This window comes from Morus notabilis, unplaced genomic scaffold (assembly GCF_000414095.1).
Source record: "Morus notabilis unplaced genomic scaffold, ASM41409v2 Scaffold229, whole genome shotgun sequence".
Classification (NCBI taxonomy): Eukaryota; Viridiplantae; Streptophyta; class Magnoliopsida; order Rosales; family Moraceae; genus Morus; species Morus notabilis.
In genome coordinates, this window is record NW_010362793.1 from 181,750 (window position 1) to 198,169 (window position 16,420).

Below are 16,420 nucleotides of genomic sequence, written 5' to 3' on the forward strand. Positions count from 1 at the left end.
GGAAGTCTTCACGTGGTTCCTTCATCAGCCATGTTCATGAAATGCACAAAATGAACTAGATGACAAATATTCTCTCTCAGACCCGTCTTTTTCCTTAACTAAACCCAGTCAACCATTGTCAATTATTCCTTAATTTATTTTCTCCCTTTTTCCATCGATCAAAGTTTTCCACCTTTACGGGGTTTTTACCAGATCACCATACACAGAAGATCTCAGCCGTTTTTTTATACTATTTCTCATTTTTATTATTGTATTATTATTATTGTTATTATTATTGACTGGTTAATGCGTATCTTAACACCTAAACCATGTCACAAACATTCTGCTAATTACGCTTTAAGTAAGTACCAAGCATGACAAATTAAGTATGGTAATGAATTATACTGTACTGCATAAAGTTTGGGCTAAATTATTGAGCCTTGGCTTTTAGTAAACAAACACGTGGTACTTCATCCAACCATAACGTATCGATGCATGTGCATGAATGCCCCCAAAATCATATATACTATATAATATATAGTTGTGATATATTATATAGCAAAAAGAATATAGTAATACATTGTGGGTATTAAGATTTGATATATAAAATAATTTAGGGTTGTGCATTTAGTATATGCATCCACATCCACTATCTAATATTATGAAACCCAAGTTAGATGGTTTTGCTTTGAAGTTGGACCACCCTTGGTAAGGAATTTTCACCGAGAAAAAGAGCAAAAGAATATATAATTAATTAGTTATAAACCGTTATATTTTTATCAAGTTTTACTAAATTTTTATATTTTATTCTTATATAATTTTCATGTGATGGTCAGAAATGGAGTTTTTTTTTTTGTCAAATTAATTAAAATCGGAGGGAAATATACTAGTAGGCAAGCTTTCTTTCGTTTTTGTTATCATATCTTGGTAGTAGCTCCTCTTTAAAAATTTTAAAAAATAATAATAATAAAAACAAGAAAGAAAATACTTGGTAATAGCATCCCAACAATACCAATATAATTGATACTTAAAATCATTAAGACGGCAAGCCAACTAATTACTTAATATTAGGGCTGACAATCCAGATAGCGACACGACGACACGACTCGAAACTCGTACGAAATTAGCGGGTTTGGGTTTATCATAAATGGATCCGGGTCAAAATCAGGTTGAACCTGTGAAACACGATTAAATAACGTGTCATTTTCAGGTTGACCCGTCAACCCACAATTGACTTGCCATAACCCGTTTATTAAACGTGTCATATTTGGGTAACACGAATACACAACCCGTTTATTACCCGTTTATTACCCATTTTATAAACAGGTTCAGAAATAGGTTAACACGACCCATTTATCACCTATTTTATAAACATGTTTAGAAATAGGTTAACACGACCCATTTATCACTTATTTTATAAATGGGTTGACAGGTAATCAACGGGTTGATACGACATGTTTATGACTTGTTTAATAAACGAGCTATTCGTGTCGTATCGTGTCAACCCATCAATATACAGGTCGTGTTCGGGTTTTATATTTCGACACGATTAATAAACGGATTGTGTTCGTATTAGGCCTATTCGTGTCAACTAAATAGGTCAACACGACACGAACATTACCTGCCAACCTGAATTGCCACCCTTACTTAATATTCTTTTAAATGCAGATCTTCCATGATATATGCATTGATCATGGATTTGATATATTGCCATGTATACGTAAATATATGAGGCAAATATCTGAATATTGTATAGTGCCAACTCTAACCATGATGCAGAGAACATATATATTTTAGACAGTTAAGTAATTAGTAAATAGGATAACTAATCAGATTCAACAGCATTTTCTTTGATTCTTGCAGAGATTTTTTTTCCCTGATAAAAATAGCCTGCATCAGAACAAAAGCTTAATGTTATTCAAAACCGAAAAAGATTTAAAAAAAAACTAGTATGAGTGTTCACGATTTCGTTGTCACAGATTATGAGTCAATCCGCAATCCAATCATTTACCAATCTAAAAGTTCTCCTAACCCAATTCAATCTAATCCAAAATTATTGCGTGGATTGGATATGGATATCACGAATTAGGCCTAACATTGAATTACTAATAAAATGGTTATATTTTCACCCTAAAAATTTATAGATGTCTTCAATAATTAATACTCCTTTGATTCTTATCTTACCTAAAAACGCTCAGTTTGTTCATGAACTTTGAATTAGTCCCACTTAACCACCTATATTAATTGTTATGTTAAAAACACATGAAAAAAGGGGTTAATTGAGGTCATGTAGTCATTTTCTTTGTATTTTTAACAAAAATTTTAATATAAAAGGTTAAATGGAACTACTTTAGAGTTCACTGGCTAAAGAGAACTTAATTTGAGAAATTGTAGTAAATAGTAGTTTTATGAAATGAAATTAAATAAATAACATATTTAAAATATCTAAAGTAAATAGTAGTAACAAAAATTTTATCACATAAATGTTTTATTTATTACTAGTAAAAAGATTTTTTATCACGTAAAATCTTCTATTTACAACTCATAAAAAATTTTTACCACATAAATTTTCAATTTATAACTGTTATTTACTTTAAATAATTTTAAAATTTTATATTTAATTCAATTATTTATAGTAAATATATTATTTACTTTATTCTTCCAACTATTTAGAGTTCACGGGATAAAGTAGAGACTTTTAAAATTTAAAAGTCAAAGTAAAAATGATCATATAATTTAAGAATACTAGTGGGAATAACCCATTTTCTTGCGCAAAAGTTACTTTTCAATACTTTGTAAATAAAATATATTGTACTCAATTTAATATTTTTTTTATTATTCTCATTGGTGCCCTTTAATGTTAGGGTCATTTTCAATTTGTCCATCGAACTTTAAAAACTTTCACTTTGTACTCAGAATTTTAAATTTTTCCCATTTAATTCTCTTTTATTGTAATTTATGTTAAAAAATAGATTAAAAAAAAGAGAAAGTAATTCACTCATGTGGTTTTTCTCTTTGAATTTATGTTAAAAATAAAGAGATAAAAACTATATAGGCACACTTAACTCTTTTTCTTCCGTTTTGATTTCAACAAAAAATCTTATAAAAAGGCTTAAATTAGACAAATTAAAAATTCAGATGGTAAAGTAAGTTTTTAAAATTTAAAAAGCTAAGTGTAAAATACAAATGATCTCAAAGTTCAGAGATACTAGTAGAATTAATCATGTTTTTTATCTAGCTAATCTCTTCCAAAAATTGTAGTTTTTTTTTTTTTTTTTAAGGTGTTGGGTCCATAAAGAGGATGCCCCCACCACAAGGGCAGAGGAGGGGCAAATTCGGACCCAACCGAGTTGTCCTTAAAAGAGTCCAAATCGTGCCGGCTGACCCAGCCACCTTTGCCAGTTCGACTCCAGCATTTTCTGTTAGCGAATGCATCCCACGCGCCAACATCGTTTGTGTTCTTGCCGGTATTTTGCTACCCCCTTTTTTTTTTTTTCCTTCTCTTGTCATAAAAAAAAAAAAAACATTTTTCAATCTGTCAGATTTAACTTCCTTGATTGATGTACAAACACGAGTATTTGTCCTTTCTTATTTCCGTTTCTTTTTTTATATGAATTTTTTTTTTCTATTTCTAACTGCAATACATTTTACAATAGTTGAAAAAAATGTTATTTCTTAAAACTTCAAAAGTTAATAAATTAGGTCTAACATATTTTTTGTAAAAACAAGCAAGATTAATTAATAATTAAGTAAACAATAAAAAATTAAAGAAATTAATTTTTATAATTTAATGAAACTAAGAAAATTCATTAAAATAAGCTTTAAATGGGAGCGTCCCATGCAATTTCTCAAAATATTTTATGGTACGGCATGATGTTTTGCTTCATCAGAGTGAATTTTATTAACCATTTGATTAACTATAACTTAGATCTATAAATGTCCACTTTAAAAATAGTGTTCGGTATGTCAAAAAACTCTCACTTATAAATAAGGCCATCGATTAGAAAACTTATTATATTAATAGAGCTATCATAAAAGTTTCTTAATAATATAATTGTAAAAAAGTAAAATTTTTAAAACATTTTTTTAAATAGAGAAATTTCATTCAATTAAGTTGATATATATATATAATTTAATATAGTTGCAATTACCACCAAATACATGGGTATTCAAAATTGTAGACAAGGACTGAATTCATCAATGAAGATAAATGAGGCGCATAGGTGAATTAGAGATGAAAATAATCTTTATGCGGACGGGAATTTTTCCCAATCAAGACGGAGATATAAGATAATAATTAGATATGGGGACGGAGATGAAGACAAAAACTTATCCCCGAGTTATAACAGGGTGGGGATGAGGAAAGCACTCCCCACCCCACCTTCGTTTCTATATACATATATTGTATATTTTGTACAAATTAATATATGTAATATTAAAATATTTTGTGGCTTTATTACTAAGTTTGATTTGCATTTTTTGTTTTTGTAGAATTACAATTGATTTTCGTTTAAATTTAGATTTGATTTTTGTTTTAAATTGTTATAACGATGAAATGTGTAATTATATTAGTGGGGAATGGGACGGGTATGGAAAATGCCTTTCCAATGGAGAATCTCTGGTCCCATCTCTTCTTAAGTGGGGATGGGGACAAAGTGGGAATTGTTTTGGGAGCCCGGGATAGGGGATGTGAAATCGTTTCAAGCCCCCACCCCGCCTTTTGCCAAGGTGAACACGAGTCTTGATATTCAGTGAGGAAAAACTCGCTGGACACATTAATAATCAAGCACAATAAAAGCTTGTTTGACAAAACATCTACAATCGATTGATAAAACCATTCAATCGAAACCGAAAGATCATAGTGCTAAAGTCGCTCACAACACTATTTAAAATCAAACTGAGTAGACTAGACTTACCACTATCATAAAAATATGAAGTAATGACTTTTACTATTACACAATGAAAATGTAGAGTCTAGAACGATAAAATCAACACCATCTTCGTTACATCAAAACAAAAACTTAAAACAAGAGGAAAAAAAAAGGCCACACAAGTAAGATTTCTAGCGAAAGCGGATCAACGAGATCAAATGGGGCAAGTAACATAATGTTGTAAGGGGATAGAAATGCTGCAAAAGCACCATAATGACAGGTGAAAACCAATAGCAGTCACCATTGAAGCGCACAGCCTATCATCTCTAAGACCACCGCAATGATGGGATTCAAACCCACACGGATGCAGCTCGTATGAATATATGGCTGAAAAATCTGACACTTTTGGGTTCCTATATTTTATCGATTTAAATATAAAATTTAAATTTTATTATAGTAAAAAATTTTTAAAAACAGTCACATTTAATTTTTTTGTTACAGTAAAAATTTCTCACATAAAATTATATATCAACTCAAATTAAAAAACTGAATTATCAAACTAAACGGGCCCTTAATTTTTATTATTTTTTAAAAAAATCTGACTGAAAAATCTAAAAAATTATTTTTTAGAGAAAAAAATTCCAAAAGAAAATTTTTGTTTTTTAGGAATTTTTTTAGGGAAAATATTATTGTTTTTGCAAAAATATCAGCCTGCTTAACGATTGAAAAATGGAAAACATGCACATAGGGTATAGACTACAGTTTTATTCTTTTTATATTTTCTTTTTTTCGCTTTTAAAAAAAATCAATTTGTCAGGATTTAACTTCTTGATTGACGGATATAAAATTATTATAACAAGCGCATTGATTTTAGTAAAGAAGGAAAAGTAAGAGAGAGAAAGAGACCGTATACGGAAGAGGACCATACGGCTTGTCCGACACACCCACGGAGACCTCTTCAGCTGAGGTGGGCCCCATGAGGTCTCTCTTTCTCTTTCTCTCTCTCTCTCTCTTTCCTGTTTCTGTTTCATTTTCTGTTTCCTGTTGTAACGTCCCAATGCACACCGTAACTCTTTCACTTCTCCACTTAACCTTTTCTTCTAAAATTACTCTTCTACCCCTCTTGTGGTTTACGTGCTTGACATTGAATGACTAAAATACCCCTTCAATTGGAAAAAAGAAAAGGTTAGTGTTGTTCTTTTTTTTTTTTTTTTTTTTTTTTTTTTTTTTTTTTCTCTTTTCCTAACGGGGCTTGGAGTTCATAGTTTTAATTTTGGATTAATTCTTTTTTTTTTTTATAACAAAGGGGGAGTTTATGTGCTTAAGTAATGGAATTTTGTTTTATTTTAAAAAAAAAGCTCGGATGATTCTTGAACCACGTTTCAAAATCTTTTTCTTAATCTTTGATAATAAAAAAAGTGTCTTCTTCGATAATATAATGGATAAATAAAAGAATTTTAGATTATTTGTAGCTTTAGCTAGTAAGTAAACTAAGGACATCAAATCTATAATTTTCAGTGAATTTTGCAATTGATGGACTTTAAGCAATATATTTTTGAGAAATTAATGACATTTTTTTTTTATCTATATGTGTACGACACATTCCTATTATAACATTTCACCAAAAGTATATCAAAATCCACCAATTTTCTTATATAAAAAAACGTAACGGTTTAAAACTGTACGATACGAGCACGACATTCTTTGTTTAATTGTTATTCCCCACAATACAATTACAAGTTATCTAATATTTAAATTGCAATATTATGAATGCTATCTAAAGTGACTACATATCTCTTATTTGAAATATACCATGATCAAGTAATATATAAATTTAAAATGGGCGCTACAAGTAAGATACTTTTAAAGAGTGAGATTCGTAGCTGAAATATTACGTTTGAGATAGATGATTTTGAATTGGAAATCAACTAGAATCTCAATTTCATACAACGCCAAAAAATATGTAGTGGAATATGCACAACACATAATAGTACTTCTACGCCTGAGTCAAGTACAAAACAAGATAAAAAGCATTAGATGCAAATGCCAAAAAGATATAAAAGATGTTGAATATAATATTGCATCTCTATAAGAAAAGATGAGCTAGCCCAGAACAAGTTACCTATTTGTGATAAAGTTGGCCAATTTGTATTTTGGATACTTTATCTTTATCTATTTTTGAATGTATTCCGATTGACATGATTTCTTTTGATAAAAAAATTGAAGTTCAATTTAGATATGATTAAAATTTTCGGGTGTAAACATATTTTTAAATTTTTTTAACAATTATTGAGTCAAACAATGAACACGTTTGTTGATCCACTAATTAGTATAAATAGATCAAAATATATTGATTCAAAAGGTGCATGATATTTAGGTCTTTAATTGACTTGAGCCACATCATTCCATCAAGTTGTTAATTAGTGACCTAAAAATGTTTCAGTTTTTGCGCACCATGACATTCTCTTTACTCGGTATATTATGTTCATAAATCATATTTCGCACGATTGTTTAAGACTCTAAGCTAACAAGGTCTCGACTTGTTTTTTGTTTTTTTTCTTTACTACTGAAATACCTCATAATGATATTATAGATATACCAAAATGACTTCCTTAAAACAAAAACAAAAAATGTCAATTGCATACATTTATGGTAGCCTTCATGAAGTTGCTTATTTCAAATTAATTCAATCATCAATTAAATTATAATCGACTCAAGAAGTAAATACTAAAGATTTTACGTTGAAGTTCAGCTTCAATAGTACCCACGATTTTATTTTATTTTTTCAGTTTCTTAAGAATCGAGCACAAAAATTATTGTCTTAATCTCACATGTACTCTTTAATTTTTAAAGTCATTCTCACTTTACCCTTAAATGTTAAAAAATGTTAAAAACTATCATTTTACCTATTAAATTTTGAATTTATCTCATTTAAGTCATTTTATAAGAATTTCTGTTAAAATCAAACAGAAAAAGAGAGAGTTTAAGTGTGATTATGTGAGTCTCGTTCATTTCACCGATTCGAGTTTTCAGTTCTAAGGCCTCGTTCATTTCACCGATTCGAGTTTTCAGTTCTAGGTTTCTACAGTAAAAAGCTCTCAGAAAATGTCACAACTAGCTTTTTCTGCTACAGTAAAAAGTTCTCACCAAATATCACATCTCAGCTCGAATTGAAAACTCGAATCTGCGAAGTGAACGAGGCCTAAGTTTCTATAGTTAAAAATTGTCAGAAAATATCACATCTAACTTTTTTTACTACAGTTAAAAGCTCACATCACAACTCGAATTGAAAACTTGAATTCGCGAAGTAAACGGAGCCGTGGTGTTTCTTTTTTTTAATAAAAATTTAAACAAAAAAGCTACGTGACTGTATTATTCTTTTTTTCTCTATATGTTTTTAATAAAAATTACAATAAAAGGGATTAAGTGAGAATAATTTAAAATTTAAGAAGTAAAGTGAAAATTTTTAAAATTTAAAAGATAAATTAAAAATGACATTAAAATTCAAGTCACTAGTAATAATAATCCAACATATATAAAGTTGGTTGAAGAGGTTATTTTGGTCAATCTAAAAGAATCAAAAAAAGAAGTCACAATAGAGCAAAAGTGGCATAGTGGGGAAAAAACGAGTAACAAGGGGCAAAGTGGGAAACCAAAGGGGTGGTAACTGGTAAGGAGTAGGAATCATAATCAAGAAAGGACCCAGTTTGTCTCCTCAGAAGTGGATCTTCGCACGTTATGAAATGTATTTGCGGTGGAGAGAAGAAGATGAAGAGTAATAGTACGAACTTTTAGAGAGAGAGAGAAAAAAAATAGTTAGAGGAGAGAGAAAACCGCCAGCTCTCTTTTGCATATGCATATGCTTGCACTGTACTACCAGAAAACAAAGCACCAACAACACCATAACTCATCCCAACCGACTCTCTCTCTCTCTCTCTCTCTCCTTTTCCCCTCACCATAAAATTTCTCGACGTATTTTTTTTGTTGGTTGCAGAAAGATCGAAGAAAAGGGTTTTTTCAAATTCGTTAAAAGTTTCTGTTCCCGTCATTCAAAAAAAGAACCAAATTTCAGGGTTTCAGCGTCCCGGATTAAAGTAGATGAGTACAAGCAACATCTGCAAGTTCCGTCATATGACCACAACTTTCTTCGAAATTCTGGATAAACCCACATCGAGTTTCGTCTTCGTGACCGACCCATGAAGAGCTTGTACTGGTTGAAGCAGATTTCGAGCAATGGCAGCGGTGGAGACTGCCGCAGGAGGCTGTCGTTGGGGGAGTACAAGAGAGCGGAGTCGTGGTCGAAGTACCTGGTGTCGTCCGGCGCGAAGATCAAGGGCGACGGAGAAGAAGAATGGAGCGCCGATCTGTCGCAGCTCTACATTGGATGCAAATTCGCCTCCGGTCGGCATAGCAGGATCTACAGAGGCATTTACAAGCAGAGAGATGTCGCCATCAAGCTCATTAGCCAGCCCGAGGAGGACGAGTCCTTGGCTGCTGAGCTTGAGAGCCATTTCACCTCTGAGGTCGCTCTCTTGTTCCGCTTGAGCCACCCTAATATCATCACTGTAAGTTTCTCTTTTTTTTCTTTTATTTTGGCATTCCGTTTCTCATTTTGTTCGTCAATGTAAAAATCTCGAGACACGGACCTAATCGGATTCTACTCGAAAAATGAGTCCAGTTTTCAGTTTCTCTACCACTTTGTAACCCCCACCGTACAACTTATTAGCTGGGTGGGGGTCTTAAATAAGGCGGTGGAGTATCGTATCCTTCCCTTGCTAAAATGGCTGGGACAAAGTATTGCGATTCCGCGAGGGTGAGCTAACTCTGAAAACCTGTTGAGATTGTAGACTGCAATTGGCCTATAATAAGTCCGGAATAGCTAGTAATTGTCAATCAGCCGTACGGCGGGAAATTCGTTACTGGGCCTTGTACACACCGTCCGTCACACTATGAGAGCTGGCCGTGCCCGGAGTCGTTCTTGAGAGGAGGAGAATAGGGAAAGATATTCTCACCGCTAACCTATTTGGTGGTTGGTTTGGCATTTGTTTGGTTGTGTTATGCTAGTACTGCACATAGTTTTGTTGCCAAAATTACTTCTCTATTAAGTAATGGTTAGTCATGATATTGAATATTGATATTCACTCTTGTTGTTTTTAGTTCTTTTTGTTTTTTTGTTTTTTTATTTTTTGGTCAATATCAATTAGATGGGTAAGAGAAAAGAGGTGGAAATTGAGTACTATTGAATGGCCTCTCCCAAGTACAGAGAACTTCTAACTTAATTGTGTGCTCATGTAATGGCTTTGGAAATTTGTTTTCCTTTACAGCATGGAATCTGGGATTTTTGAAACTGGAAATAGATGTCAAGTCATGCACAAGAGTAATCCAAGATCTTGAATTTTTGTTTTTTTTTTCTTCCTAGTGAAATTCAATGTGCCCTCTTCATGTATTCTTTCTTTTACTGATTAATTATTTCTGACCAACATTGATGTATTTTCGAATTTTGTAACCGTAGTTTGTTGGAGCTTGTAAGAAGCCTCCCGTGTTCTGCATCATCACTGAGTATTTGTCAGGGGGATCACTAAGGAAATACCTCCATCATCAGGAGCCACATTCTGTTCCACTCAACCTAGTTTTGAAATTAGCCCTCGACATTGCTCGCGGGATGCAGTATCTTCATTCGCAGGGGGTGCTACACAGAGATCTCAAATCGGAAAATTTACTTCTCGACGAAGACATGTGTGTCAAAGTAGCGGATTTTGGTATCTCATGCTTAGAGTCTCAGTGCGGAAGTGCCAAAGGGTTCACCGGCACATATCGCTGGATGGCCCCCGAGATGATCAAAGAGAAACATCACACAAAGAAAGTTGATGTTTACAGCTTTGGTATCGTTCTTTGGGAGCTTTTAACAGCATTGACGCCGTTCGAGAATATGACTCCTGAGCAGGCTGCATTTGCAGTGTCCCAGAAGGTATTTTCTGTTTTCATTCCTGATATATATATATATATATATTTCGGTAACATTGAGTTGAATACTTAGTTAAGATCATATTTTTTGTTACTAAAGAATGACTCTCTGGTGTACTTACTTAGATGATAAGGTCATTCTAGATGACTAATCAAGTTTTAGCTGACAAATGACTCTAACGATGCAAGAAACAAACAAATAAAATGGGAATAATAGATAGAGTAGAATTTCAAAGAAAATGGAAAATTTCTAAATTTGTATTGTCCAATTATACAACAATCACTATGGCAGAGGTGAGCTACAATCATCTATACCATTCTTTTGTGCTTTTACTAGTTCAGGTGGGCAATTGCTGCTTTGAACTTTCAACTCAGGTGAGGATACATTATGTATAAGATTACAGAGAATTCTAAAATCAATTTATATTCCTAAAATATTTAGGAATTACAAAGTAAAGATACCAAAATTATTTGCAATTTCAGTAGTCTCTAACTGCTTGATTATGCAAGTATATTAAACTGTCTCAAGGTTCTTCCATTTCTTCATCAACTGATTGTTTAATCTATCAAATTACTTCTTGAACGGTTTTCACTCTTTGAACGAAATTTTGTGCAGAATGCAAGACCTCCCTTGCCATCTGCATGTCCCATGGCATTCAGTCATTTAATTAACAGATGCTGGTCAAGTAATCCAGATAAGAGACCGCATTTTGATGAGATAGTTTCGATTCTGGAAGGTTATGCAGATGCTCACGAGCAGGATCCGGATTTTTTCTCGTCCTATAATCCGTCGGCGGGTTTTAATTTTCTCCGATGCTTGTCAAAGTTTTCATGCAATAGATCTTCTTCTTCTTTTTAAAGCCTAGGAGGTTTAAGTACTGTATGATGTCAAACTGTATCATATGAAATGTTGTCTTGGTCTTGGCCCTCTATAATTTGCTCAATTATATGATTATGAACTTTTGTTTTGTTCTCTTTACTTTATGTCTCTTCTTTGGAATATAGGGGAACAAAAGGAGTTCCTTTTAAGCGTGTTTTGATTGCTTATTGGATCTCCGTGCTTTTTTTGTTTGTGGCCAAATATGATATCAACTTTGAAACTTTTTTTGTCCAAGCAGAGGTTTTCAAGGTTGTAATTTCAATTAAAATAAAAGAAGAGCCAGATCCATTTCCTTTCTAATTTGCTCAATGCTTATGAGAATAAAGTTAAGTTACAACTTGCATGATTACATCCACTTGTAAAGTCAACAATTCAAGCGTCTTTTCTTATCCTCACCAGAAAGGAAAAAAAAAAATTTCTTCTTTTAACGAAGTAAAAAGAAGTCATTAGGCTATTATCCTTATTAGTGATGATAATTGTGCTTTTAGAATTTCTAGTTAAAAGATTAAGGTGGCTCTGATGCTGAAGAACTTATAGACATAATTTAGAACGAGTCCATTGTAATGCTAATGTGCAATGAAATTGCATAACTTGGAAAGGAGAAAAAACATTTATATATAAAATAAGACATAAATGTGTACACAAAGAAGACAGTTTGGCCGAGTGGTCTAAGGCGCCAGATTTAGGCTCTGGTCCGAAAGGGCGTGGGTTCAAATCCCACAGCTGTCAATTTCTGTCACTTTTTTTTCTCTTTTCTTTTCTTTTCTGATTTAATAATATTTTATACATTTTAAACTAAATAAATTTTTTCAATGAAGCTAAAAAAACTTTTTAAAATGATTAATTTAAATATATATGACTACAAGTTTTTGCATATTCAGAATTATGGTTAGTTACATAATTAGACCTTCTAACTTTTTGATTATTTTTCAATTTATTTCTATATTTTTAGAAACTATAAAGGTATTCTATTGAATTTAAAAAACTTATTTTAATTTTATCCCTTGTGTAATTTTTGAATGGAAAAAAAATTAGACAAAAGAACATAAATATCCTTAAATAGCTTATGTAAAAATGTTTCATACATTTAAAAACCTAAAGAGAACATCTAATTTCAAAAGACAAACAAAGATCTTGAATTTGGTGTGTGTGTGTTTTAATCTTTTTTTTTTATAAGTTCGGGTTTTATTTATTTTTTAAATGATCGTGAATTTGGTTTTATAAGATCTTAAATTTAGTGTGTGTGTTTGTGTTTTTTTTTATTGATTGAAAAGTTAATATTTGTGATGTTTGTTTCAGCAATCCAAACAAAAAAATTCAATTCGGATTGATGTTGAAGGTTCAAATTGATGTTTGGTAAAGAACTAAATGAGGATAACTTAAACTATTAACGATAGTCAATTCCTTGATTTTAGAATTGACCCTTTCTCCCTAAATTCACAATCCAAATTGCTTTCAACAGTGAAAATAATTCAAATTTTACTTTTTCTCTCTCCTCAACTTTAATCTTAAAAATAGCATAGTTAATTCGTTTCAATTTTGATTGAGATGATCTTTTTCAATGTATTCATATTGCAGAGAGGGACAAATTCCTCTCCATTTTGCATATTTTTTAATGTCATTTACAATGAGCTTTTATAAGATTTGTTGCAAAACTCTAATGACAATTCTCACTACTTTATCCAAACATAGTTCAAATTTTATTTCCAATTCAAATTACAATTTATTTGCATATCCAAACACTAGTTTGAATCACAATTTAAAATAAATCTTGCAATCCAAACAACGAACCAAACAAGGCTATTATAACTTAAAAAAATGCTAGTTTATCATTATGAAATGAAGGGACAAAGTTGGTGTTATAGTATAGTATTATAAAAGTACTAAACCGTTTGAGATCATGTATGTGTGCACATTATAAGGCATTTAAAAAAATAAAATAAAAAATTAGCATACCGGCGCTCAAATAGGCATTTGTGCCTAAACCCTAGTCTGACTGACTCGAGTCTTATGCGGGTCAAGCCTAGGCCAAATAGTGTAGGTCATGGGTTGGTACATTTAGGGTGTGTTTGTTTGAGTGGAAAGGAATGGAATGGAATTCTAGTTTGATGTTTGGTTGAATTTATAAGAAAAGAATGATCATTCAAAAGGAATAGTCATTCACTCATTTTGGGTGAATCATCATTCCTTCCTCATATGAGAGGAATTACCATTTTAAGTTCTTTTTATTTTTATTTTTTTTCCATAATTACCCTTCAATATTATAATATAATTAAAATATATTATATAGTAGTTATATCTTATAATATAATATATAATAAAAAATATTATAATATAATATAAATAATAATATAATAATTAATTTATAATATAATTATAAATTATAATATATTTATTTAATATTTTATAATAATATATAATATATTATAACATAATTATATCTTATAATATAATATATAATAATATTACAATATAATATAATATAGTTGTAATATTTTAACAAATAATACCATAATTATACTAATAATTCTAATATTATTATTTTATTATATAATATAATTATTTTTATTATATTAATAATATAATAATAATTAATATAATCTTATCATTCTAATGTTATTATCCGCACATGATGTATTAATTATAATATATTTATTGTATATAATATAATAATTATATATTATATTGTAATTATATATATATATATATATTATATTATAGTATAATATAATATAGTCGTAATTTTTAATTATCCACGGTTATTTAATAACAATTTAATAATATTGTTATATTATATATCATAATTATATAATAATAATTTTATTATATTATATTACATTTTATATATTATATTGATAGATAAAATATTAGTGTTATATATAGTATAAGGGTAAGTTTATCAACATAAAAATATTCGTGTTCCATTCTAGAGAATTCTTAAAATTACAACCAAACAAATGAATCAACTTTCTTTTACATTCCATTCTCATTATCATTCTCATTCATATTCCCATTTTCATTTTTCCACTGTAACTAAACACATCCTTAGTCCAACTTAAAATTGGAGTTCTACATACATTAGCCCTTCTTTATTTTGGCTATTCAGATCATTTAGCCCACAACTCAGACCCTTCATATCAGAATTTACCCTGCTCCTTGAATTCAACCATCTGAATCATGGAGCTACAATGAAAAGCAACTCCAAATCCGAACAAAAATCCTGATGCTTCAAATATCGACGGAAAAAAGGGAGTCGTTAATGATTATACTATTTTAAAGATTTTTTAATTAATGATTATATATATATATGAATGGTCTTTAGTCCGGCAGTAACTATAATTTACCTAACTCCTCCGGTAAGTGATTTTCAGTCGTTCGATGGAAATGGACGGACGAGATTTATCACATCCTTGCAGAAGCATTCGTAGGTGCTAGCTTCTGTACACTGCAAGTGGCAGCTTTTTATTGGCCATGTGTTTAACGAAGAGAAAAGGGTGAAGGAAGAGTGAGGTTGGTGGCCACGTGTATATGTGAGAGACAAGTGATGATGTGAGAGACAAAGGAGATGGCTGCAGGGAAAAAATATATTAAAAAAATGTGGAACCCAATTAAAAAAAAGAGCTCTTTCTCTGGACAAAATAAAGAGAGGCTTAATTAGTAAAAAAAAAAGTGTGAGGCTTAATCGTTTATGGTGGGGGCAAGTGATTAGTAAAAGTAGCAGCTTTTACAGTTTTACAGTAGGCAAAAGAGCCATTCATACCACCTCAAGCTCTGAAATTAAATTGCAAGTTTAACAAAAGTGACTGAGTAGGTTTATTGAAAACACAGGCGAGCACTACTAGTGAGCTAACAATTGATGTTGGTGCCAGTTTCCCCAATGCTAAGGTTGCCATCTTTGAAAGCGAGTTCAAGACAATAGTTGCCTGCCGATATATGCGTGATTATGTGGATGGTGGACAACTTTAAATAGGAGAATTGCTCATTGACTATTTATGAGAAGACGTTTGTCCCCACAGCGAAGTTGTTTGGTAAAATTATGGGTTTGTTTGATGGGGAGGATGACTTCGAACAGCAAGACACCGATGAGGAAGTGATTAATTAGAAAAAACAAATCAATAACATGAAACACAACAAATAAACCAATATACATATTAAGGATGAGTCTCTAATCCGGCACATCAATTTTACCTGACTGATTCGCTCAAAAATTGTGGCCATCAGATTTATACCTTTTGTACTTTTTACTTACTTGTTATCTACTATTTCTCGTACTTAAGGCTTAAGAAAAAACCCAGTTTAATTTGTGTTTCTATTTATGTCCTTTACCTTTCGTATTTTTTACTTATTTGTTATCTACTATTTTCTCTTACTTAGGGCTTAAGAAAAAAAACGATTTTGTGTTTCCATTTATGTTATTTACCTTTTGTACTTTTTATTTACGTGTTATATACTAGTTTTGTGTTTCTATTTATGTCCTTTACCTTTCGTATTTTTTACTTATTTGTTATCTACTATTTTCTCTTACTTAGGGCTTAAGAAAAAAAACGATTTTGTGTTTCCATTTATGTTATTTACCTTTTGTACTTTTTACTTATTTATTATCTATTGTTTTCTCTTACTTAGAGCTTAAAAAAAGTGGTCAAATTAAATAATATTTGAATTACGTTCTGAACATGGCTTCTAAATCTACAAAACTCACCCCATCAAAATAAGCTGTGCGGTCTAA

At 31.1% G+C, this 16,420-nt stretch overlaps 1 protein-coding gene and 1 non-coding gene across 2 annotated transcripts; both read left to right on the forward strand.

The window, feature by feature from the left end:
• The first annotated feature begins 8,579 nt into the window (after positions 1–8,579).
• On the forward strand, positions 8,580–11,805 carry LOC21398125 (serine/threonine-protein kinase HT1). The gene is made up of 3 exons (XM_024168734.1): positions 8,580–9,415; positions 10,363–10,818; positions 11,431–11,805. Exons 1-3 carry the CDS (start codon positions 9,047–9,049, stop codon positions 11,671–11,673), a joined length of 1,068 nt encoding a protein of 355 aa, XP_024024502.1. The 5' UTR covers positions 8,580–9,046; the 3' UTR covers positions 11,674–11,805.
• A 538-nt stretch (positions 11,806–12,343) lies between these two features.
• Positions 12,344–12,423, forward strand: TRNAL-UAG. Its single transcript has one exon. It is a non-coding gene; the product is annotated as a tRNA-Leu (tRNA).
• The last annotated feature ends 3,997 nt before the right edge of the window (positions 12,424–16,420 follow it).

Coding starts and splice junctions, on each gene's coding strand:
- LOC21398125 (XM_024168734.1), top strand. CDS start 9,047: ATGAAGAGCTTGTACTGGTTGAAGCAGATTTCGAGCAATGGCAGCGGT. Junction 9,416..10,362: donor GCCACCCTAATATCATCACT/GTAAGTTTCTCT, acceptor TTGTAACCGTAG/TTTGTTGGAGCTTGTAAGAA. Junction 10,819..11,430: donor CATTTGCAGTGTCCCAGAAG/GTATTTTCTGTT, acceptor AATTTTGTGCAG/AATGCAAGACCTCCCTTGCC.